This window comes from Cryptomeria japonica, chromosome 11 (genome assembly GCF_030272615.1).
Source record: "Cryptomeria japonica chromosome 11, Sugi_1.0, whole genome shotgun sequence".
NCBI lineage: Eukaryota > Viridiplantae > Streptophyta > Pinopsida > Cupressales > Cupressaceae > Cryptomeria > Cryptomeria japonica.
Window position 1 is genome coordinate 184,318,834 of NC_081415.1, and position 9,420 is coordinate 184,328,253.

General features: G+C 41.0%; 1 protein-coding gene across 1 annotated transcript; it reads right to left on the reverse strand.

Annotated features, from left to right (window-relative positions):
- Positions 1-338: 338 nt before the first annotated feature.
- LOC131860118 (uncharacterized) lies at positions 339-8,647 on the reverse strand. The gene is made up of 4 exons (XM_059214486.1): positions 8,377-8,647; positions 8,179-8,266; positions 2,887-3,380; positions 339-901 (listed from the first exon to the last, which is right to left on the reverse strand). The coding sequence occupies exons 1-4, from the start codon at positions 8,645-8,647 to the stop codon at positions 339-341; spliced, it is 1,416 nt and encodes a 471-aa protein (XP_059070469.1).
- Positions 8,648-9,420: the final 773 nt, after the last annotated feature.

Genomic DNA, 9,420 nt, shown 5'->3' on the forward strand with positions numbered 1-9,420 from the left:
GGGTTTCAGGATTTTTTTATGTACCTAGGGTTTGAATTTTTTTCTGAGCACTTTGGGCCTAAACAGACCTCACCATCATGCTCAAAAGGCTCGAAAACCCCTATGGTTATATAAAATTTGACTTATTTTGGTTCCTGAGCCTTTGGGAGCATTTTTTCTTCAGACCCAGGCCGTACGACCCTGACAGGCAGTTCGAGAAAAAAAATTTCAAAAAAGAAAATATTTTGCCTTTTTATGGCATGTAGGCCGGATTTTGATTTTTTATTAAAAAAACTTCAAAAAAAAAAATCAAAAGGCAGAGGCGAATAGGGTTTTAAATTTTTTATTTTTTTGGGGGTTTAGGTTTGTGGGTAACGGATTGACAGGCCTGCCGGACCTATCAGTCCAGCCTCTACGGCCCCCGCCGGCGGCCCCTCCGACCCCGTCGACCCTCGTTTCCCCAGCCCCCGCCGACCAGCTTCCCTCCGACAGCGCCCCCTTCTGGCCTCTCTGCGACCGTCGGCGGCCCAGCGGCTTCGCCCGGCTCCACCACTGCCTCCTCCGTGCCACAACGTGTTTAGCCACCGGCCCGCCTCCTCGTCGCCGTCGCTATTGCAGCTGCCAGCCATCTCTCCGCTCCCCGACCACCACCTGCAACGCCGCCCCAAACCCCGATCGTTGCTTGCAGTGCCGCCCCGCTCCCTGACCGCCGCATGCAGCACCGCCCCGCCACAGCCCACCGCCCCAACGACCCCCACCCAGCCCGACCTCCTCCACTGCCCTGGCTCTGCTCCCCGGCTGCCTCCTGCAGCTCGCCGCCTTGACGACCCCTGCCCCACCGCTAGCCCCCCCCCCCCCCTCCCGATGTTTCTTTTCGGCCAACCACCGCCCAGCCACCAGGCTGCCACCGGAGTGCCACCCACTGGCCACCGAACCACCAAACAGCCACCAGACCTCCTTTTTTGGCCTTTTTTAGGGGGGGTTTGATTTTTTGGCTCTATCTTGGGCATACAGAGTTGTTTTTTCAAAAACGAATAGGTGTCGGAAAGCTGGTTCCGAGCCCGACCTCATGGTGTTGGACTTTGTTTTCCAATTTTGCTGTTTGACTGTGGTTTTTTTCAGTCAAAGTGAGGTCCTGTTTTTTGAAAATTTTATATTTTTGGAAAGTGTGTGCTGTGTACTTTCCATCCATCTGAGTTTTATTTTCAGATTCTGCTTCATGCATATTTTATTCAGTTTTTTGCTTTTCAGCACTCTGGTGGATATCGTGGTTGTTTTAGGTCCTGGGATCTCTTCTCTGAGTAGGATGTCTCTATTTTGGTTCACATTTATATTTCCAGTCTTCTTATCATTGTAGCTTGTATTTATGCAAACGCACTGAGATAAAGTGTCATCATGCATTGTTTACTTGGAATCTTCCATATCTTGTGTCTTGTTGTACATGCACTATTGATCAAGTGCCATGAGGGGGTTGATGTTTTCCTGTTGTCTTCCTTTGTCCAGTGAGTGTTCCTTCCACAACATTTTCCTCATGATGTGTGTCAAGTGAGTGTTCCTTCCACGACACCATGTACTTGTCTCAGCACCTTTGATGTTCTTGGTTCTTCGTCATGCAGTTTTTTTGGCTGTCATTTGTAGTGTTTCTATCCCTCTCCCACTTCCGCATTATGGGGAGGTTTATCCTATTGGTTCTAATGCTTCCATGGTTCGATTGATCAGCTCTTCAGGCTTTGGTGTTTTCATGCCATCTATATCTTCGATTTCAGTTGTTTGCCTTGTTTGCCTTCTGATTTGAGTAGTGTCATTTGAGGGCACTCATACAGATTACAGTCTTCTCTACCTGGTCATGTTCTATTTCAGTGGAGGTTCTTCAGATCAGCAGTTATTCTTTGACAGAGTTTGCAGGTTCTTCATGCTTCAGTGGTATTCTTTTCCATCTCTTTTTGGAGTAGAGTTTTGTTCCCACATGGTTTTCTCTATTTCTCCAATTCATAGAGATTTCATTGTATTTGGGTACCTGATCAGGCCTTGTTGCCGGGACCCATCTTTATTGCTTTTATTAGCTGTTCTAGGTTTTAGCTTCTCCCTAAGTCTAGCTTAAGGGGGGGTGTTAGAGTATTCAGGTATTTACTTGATTAATTAAACAATATTTGTTTAATTATTTAAGTTCCCTTTATCTCTTTTACACTTAAGCTAACTTTAGGTGCATATAATTAATTATTATGTGCAAACCTAGGTTTTCCCTTTTAGGGTTTCTTGACCTATTAAAGGTTGAGTTCTTTCTTTTCATTGTAAGAATCACAATACATATTTTTGTGAATATTGAGCTCTCTCCTTTTTTTTAGCATATTCTCTGTGTATTTGTTTTTCTGTATTTGCTTCCTTGCTTCTCCTTGTAATAGGTTTTTCATCTTGCAGAGATTATTTGGGCTCATCTGGTGTTGTATTTTCTCAACTCCTTTATGGTATCAGAGCTTCAGATCTGCAGCTACCTGTTCTTGTTTTGAGAATTTTGCATTGGAAGCAGATCTGGGGTTTCAGGATTTTTTTATGTACCTAGGGTTTGACTTTTTTTCTGAGCATTTTGGGCCTAAATGAACCTCACCATCATGCTCAGAAGGCTTGAAAACCCCTATGGTCATATAAAATTTAACCTATTTTGGTTCTTGAGCCTCTAGGAGCATTTTTTCTCCAGATCTAGGCCGTACGACCTTGACACGCAGTTCGAGAAAAAAATTTCAATTTTTTTTTAATTTTGCCTTTTGACGGCATGTAGGCTGGATTTTGATTTTTTATTAAAAAAACTTCAAAAAAAAATAATCAAAAGGCAGAGGCGAATAGGGTTTAAATTTTTTTTTTTGGGGGGGTTTAGGTTTGTGGGTACTGCAGGGTACCAGATTGACAGGCCTGCCGAGCCTGTCAGTCCGGCCTCTGCGGCCCCCGCCGGTGGCCCCTCTGGCCCCCACCGACCCTCGTTTCCCTGGCCCCTACCGACCAGCTTCCCTCTGATAGCGCCCCCTTCCGGCCTCTCTGCGACCGCCGGCGGCCTAGCGGCTCCACCACTAGCTCCTCCATGCCGCAACGTGTTCAGCCATCGGCCCGCCTCCCCGTCGCCTCCGCTGCTGCATCTCCCAATTATCGCTCCGCTCCCTGACTGTTGCCTGCAGCGCCGCCCTACTCCCCGGCTGCTGCCTGCAGCGCTGCCCCACCACGACCCGCTACCCCAGTGGCCCTCGCCCAGCCCGGCCTCCTCTGCTGCCCTGGCTTCGCTCCTCGGCCGCCTCCTGCAGCCCGCCGCCCTAGCGGCCCCCTCCCCACCGCTGGCCCCCCTGGTGTTTCTTTCTGGTTGACCACCGCCCAGCCACCGGGGTGCCACCAGGCTGCCACTTGAGCGCCACCCACTGGCCAACGGACCACCAAACAACCACCAGACCTCCTTTTTTGGCCTTTTTTAGGGGGGGTTTGGTTTTTTGACTCTATCTTGGGCATATGGAGTCATTTTTTTGAAAATGAATAGGCGTTGGAAAGATGGTTCCGAGTATGACCTCATGGTGTTGGAATTTTTTTTCCAATTTTGCTGTTTGATTGTGGTTTTTTCCAGTCAAAGTGAGGTCTAGGTTTTGCACTCTGGGAGCCATAGAATGAGCATCCAAACTCCGTTTTTCAAAAAAATTATATTTTTGGAAAGCGTGTACTATGTACTTTCCAGCTATCTATGTTTTATTTCTAGATTCTGCTCCATGCATATTTTATTCAGTTTTTTGCTTTTCAGCACTCTGGTGGATATCGTGGTTGTTTCAGGTCCTGGGATCTCTTCTCTGAGTAGGATGTCTCTATTTTGGTTCACGTTTCTATTTCCAGTCTTCTTATCATTGTAGCTTGTATTTATGCAAACGCACTAAGATAAAGTGCCATCATGCATTGTTTACTTGGAATCTTGCATATCTTGTGTCTTGTTGTACATGCACTATTGATCAAGTGCCATGAGGGGGTTGATGTTTGCCTGTTGTTTTCCATCTTCCTTTGTCCAGTGAGTGTTCCTTCCATGACATTTGCCTCATGATGTGTGTCAAGTGAGTGTTCCTTCCACGACACCATGTACTTGTCTCAGCACCTTTGATGTTCTTGGTTCTTCGTCATGCAGTTTTTTTTGGCTGTCCTTTTCAGTGTTCCTGTCCCTCTCCCATTTCCGCATTATGGGGAGGTTTATCCTGTTGGTTCTAATGCTTCCATGGTTCGATTGATCAGCCCTTCAGGCTTTGGTGTTTTCATGCCATCTGTATCTTCGATTTCAGTTGTTTGCCTTGTTTTCCTTCTGATTCGAGTAGTGTCATTTGAGGGCACTCATACAAATTACAGTCTTCTCTACCTGGTCATGTTCCATTTCAGTGGAGGTTCTTCAGATCAACAGTTATTCTTCAACCGAGTTTGCAGGTTCTTCATGCTTTAGTGGTATTCTTTTCCATCTCTTTTTGGAGTAGAGTTTTGTTCCCACGTGGGTTTCTCTATTTCTCCAGTTCATAGAGATTTCATTGTATTTGGGTACCTGATTAGGCCTTGTTGTCAGGACCCATCTTTATTGCTTTTATTAACTGTTCTAGGTTTTAGCTTCTCCCTAAGTCTAGCTTAAGGGGGGGTGATAGAGTATTTGAGTATTTACTTGATTAATTAAACAATATTTGTTTAATTATTTAAGTTCCCTTTATCTCTTTTACACTTAAGCTAACTTTAGGTGCATATAATTAATTATTATGTGCAAACCTAGGTTTTCCCTTTTAGGGTTTCTTGACCTATTAAAGGTTGAGTTCTTTCTTTTCATTGTAAGAATCACATTACATATTTTTGTGAATATTGAGCTCTCTCCTTTTTTTTTAGCATATTCTCTGTGTATTTGTTTTTCTGTATTTGCTTCCTTGCTTCTCCTTGTAACAAGTTTTTCAGCTTACAGAGATTATTTGGGCTCCTGTGGTGTTGTATTTTCTCAACTCCTTTAATATGAACTAAAAAATAGCATCTACAAATGCCAAATTATAGTTCCAGTTAAACACATTTACAAACATTTCATACTCTACCTTATCCTGCTTTGATTCACTATTTGCATTAATTCAGATCATAAATCTTTGAATTACGCACGTGAAACTATGCACCATCGATCACACAACCTTTTTTCATACTCTAAATGATAAAATACATCGGCCTTATATATTTGCAACATGAAATCACATCGGCTACATGCTGGCTCAAGAACATATAACATATTCACCAAATGTGTATGAACTATTGGCTCAATCCGATCTCCAATGCAATATGTGGACCAAAAATAATTGTCCACATGCTTCCCATAAGTCGGCTAAACATCCTTGAATGTAAAACAATCATCAAATTGACACCAACTGTTGGAATCAATGAACACTAAGAGGGGGGGTGAATCAATGTTCTGCAATTAACAACTTTCTTAAACTAATTCTTAAACCACCGGATAAAAATGAATAAAAGGAAAGTGCATAAACTAAATGCAAACAAACATAAAATCACGTCACCAATTTTTCTATGTAAAAACTTAGAAAGGGAAAAAACACAGTGGTATTGAGACCCACAATATTATAATATTGTGATTAGGAGTATAATAATATTACAAGAGGGGAATGAACATGCATTCAAATACACTTCCTAGAGCTCACTACTCAAATACAAAATAGGGATACAACCCGGAGGACTCACTATCCTACAAATGATTACAAATGATAAAAATAATGTCTGAATTGATAAGTAGCATCTACAAATACCAAAATGCAGTTCCAGTTAAGTGCAAAGTGACTAACTTCACCATTCTGCCAAAATTCTCTATTTTGCTCTGCTCTGTCATATACTAGAGCAAAAAATCAAAGACAACACACATTAAATTGTGCTTCAAATGCTCAGATAATCTTCACATACTCTCATCTATCTCCAAAATACGCAAACAAATCCGTCTTATAAATCCACACCAACAAATAAAATCAATTCCATGTCGGCTCAAAAAACCACATAACACACAACATGAAACGTGTAATAATAAATCAGCTCAATCCGATTACAAATCAATATGTGGACCTAAAAAAATTGATAATATGCTTCACTCATGTTGGATTGACCACCTCGAACTCAAATCCAATTACCGAAATCATCCTAAAGATTCCGCATAACACACTACACAAACATAACCCCGTTCTTCTTGAAATATCGGATATCGGATCTTCAATCTTACATGAGAATCAATACCAGAGACTAGGATTGAGAATTAAGCTATCTCAAACATCCAATCAACTAAATTTTCCCCCACAACGAAAACTATGCAACCAAAATTAAGTTTTGCTCAATATATTCATACTCTGTATTTCACCTTCCAGACATAAGAAAAATTAATATCAAACTTCCGATAGAACAATGTTGCATGTACTGGATGTGATATCTGATATTATTTGACATCAATGACAAACTTGAAACATTCCTCATGCACTAATATTCACTAGTCCCCTTTAGCATTGATGGCAACACTTGATTAAAAATGACACTATCAAACACTGCAACAACTCAACAACTCAACAAGTAACAAGCTCCCCCTGAGAATATACATCATTTTTCATTTCTCTCTCTCCCCCTTTGACATCAATGACAAAGGTAGGTATCCACCAAAATTTATGTACAAGGATATACTCAACAACTTACTAAAATTTAAAAATGTCTGCAAAAATGGTCTTCAGGGATTGCAGGTGATCATCCTAACCTTTCTTAAGGTTCTCCAGAATGTTGATAAGAGCATTAAATAGATAGGCATGCATTTTTTCTCCTCTAAGATCTAATGGGACACTCTTACTTAGAGTTTTCATAGCATCCTGTTGACTACCAAGCAAGGTGTCCAACCGGGGAGTGATTAAGTTCCTTAGTTCTCCCACTTTGCCAACCACTATGTCTTTTTCTTGATTCAGGCTCTTGATTTTATCAAGTAGAGCCATCACCTAAGAACCATAATTATTGGCAAAAACTGATTGGGGGGAATAAGATTGGGATATATTGGCTAACTTCCCTTCGCATTCTTTGATCTTCTTATCAATCTCAATTGTGAATTTAGGCAAAAGAAGACATGACTTGTAAATCTTATCGCCTTCGTCCAATGCCTCTTGAATAGTCTTCAAACCGGCAGTCAAACTAACCCTATCGCCTTCAACCATTTTCAAAATCATCCTTAACCACTTAGAATTGAATTAACTAAGAACCTTACCTTCTACAACTTTCTCTAAAGATACAAAATGAGAATTAACTGACTTAAGCATGCTCCTCAACTTATCGAAGAGTGATTCTACTATATCTTTCTTGAAAGATGACATAATTTTCTCCAACACACTTGTAGCCATGGATATGAGCTCTTTATCCTCAAAGTGATACTTCAATAAATCTTCACTATCCTCGGCCTATGCAAGTGTTGCAAGCTTGAGTACTTGGACAAGAGATAGTGAGTTAAGATCTATAGGTCATTTGGTGAGATCTGTGTCACTGATAATCTCCTTGCCCTTGTCCACAATGTCTCTTGCCATTGGAACCTGTTCAACCTTGTCTCCATCCTTCTCCTTCTCTACCTTCTTTGCATCCTCTCCCTTTTCATTACCAACCTCCTCAACTACCTTCCCTTATTCAACATTTATTACTGGAGGAATCTGATCATCTTCACCAGAGTCTGGAACCTTCTTATTATCTATAGTATCATCTGCAACTGCATCTTGTGTATTTGTCTTCTCATCTAGAATAGAGGTATCATCCTATGTATGCACTTTTGAAGGGGTGTCATCTTTTACCAAATTTATCTCATACATATTCTCTTCCAAAACTTGTTTCAAAATTGCTTTTGTCTCCTTAGCTACTTCATCAACTTTTTTGATCATGATCTTATTAACTCTGGTTTTGCTTCTAAATACGCTCTTTGCAATCTTGAGAAGTTTGTCAACTTCACTCTTGGAAATTATAGAGCACAAATTAACTAGTACATATTCTTTTATTCTCTCATCTTCTAAACTAGCCGTTTGCCTTTTGGCATCCAAAATTTCATACAAACCCTTCAGAATCATTGATGATAATTATATCAAGGCTTTACTATATACATTCATATATTGTACAATGACTTCTTCTAAAGATATTTTATCATTTTCAACATAATTCTCATACCATTCTGATAAATGCTTTAGATTCCCTTCCCTCACTACTATATCAACAATCTGACTTAATGTGATGGGGGGCACAATAGTGTAATTACCTTCAAGTTTCCCAGACTTCAAAGCTTCATCTAGTTTAGACTTGGGCTTCTTGCTAGGTCGAGGTATTCCAGGTTCTCAACTCCAACTCTTGGATTTTTGCTTGACTAACCTTCACCAGATGGTGGCTTCTTGACTACCCTAGAAGAAGTAGAAGTCTTCTTCACTTCCCTCACTGCTTCATCAGATTCAACCTCTTCTTCTGCAGTGGCTACCACATAAAATCTCTCAGGATTACCTTTCTTCCTCTTCTCTACTCCACCAGATGATTTGGATTGAGGATTTGGTGGAGGGACAGGCTTTTGAGCACCGGAGGAAGGTGCCAACTTTTTCCTTGGCTTAGGAGGAGTAGAGAGCAGTTTAGTCTTCTTGGGTTTGACCATGTCCTCCACTTTCAATAAATTCTACTCTTTGGCCCTATAGACTGATTCCTTAGTAATTCCCATATCTTCAGTGAGCTGCTTTACTTCTTTCCTCACTCTCTTTTGCATTCTGGGCTTGGTGAATTGAGAATGCAAACTTAAACTTTTCTCTTTATAACTCCCAAATCTTTCTTCCTTCTCATCCACCGGCTTACTCAAACGATATTGAGCATACATATCAAGAGTATTTGCATCAACTTCATACCCCATGGGCATGATCCACACTATTCTTGGTTCTACAACTTCCATTAAGCATCAATCAATTTCCACCATGAAGCATATGGTGTCCTCATACTTTTCTAATTTCCTTTGGGATCATTTCTCTAATCTGCATCATGCCTTGGAAGGATTTGAAGTAACCCCATAGGTTAGCTTTCTATGCTTGAGCATCTCCTAATCCTTGTAAGGATTCCTTGATCTATACCGCCACCGGTTTGTCATATACCCACTGTACTTTGCCTACACTAGGGATCTCACTCATGAAATAGAAAGCTAGATAGATAATCAAAGTTCCAAACTTAAAAACATGCTTCTTGTCTTGCTTAATCTTGTTCAAATTTCTCATTAGTTCACTTAGAATTACCCCACACAGATCATGCAACTTGTTCTCCTAAAGAATTTGTTAAGCTGCATATATTATCGTATGGGAGTTTGAGTTTTCTCTGCTAGATTGATATACCTTATACCCCATCACCGTGGATGCGAATCTGACATCATACTCAATAATGTCACTA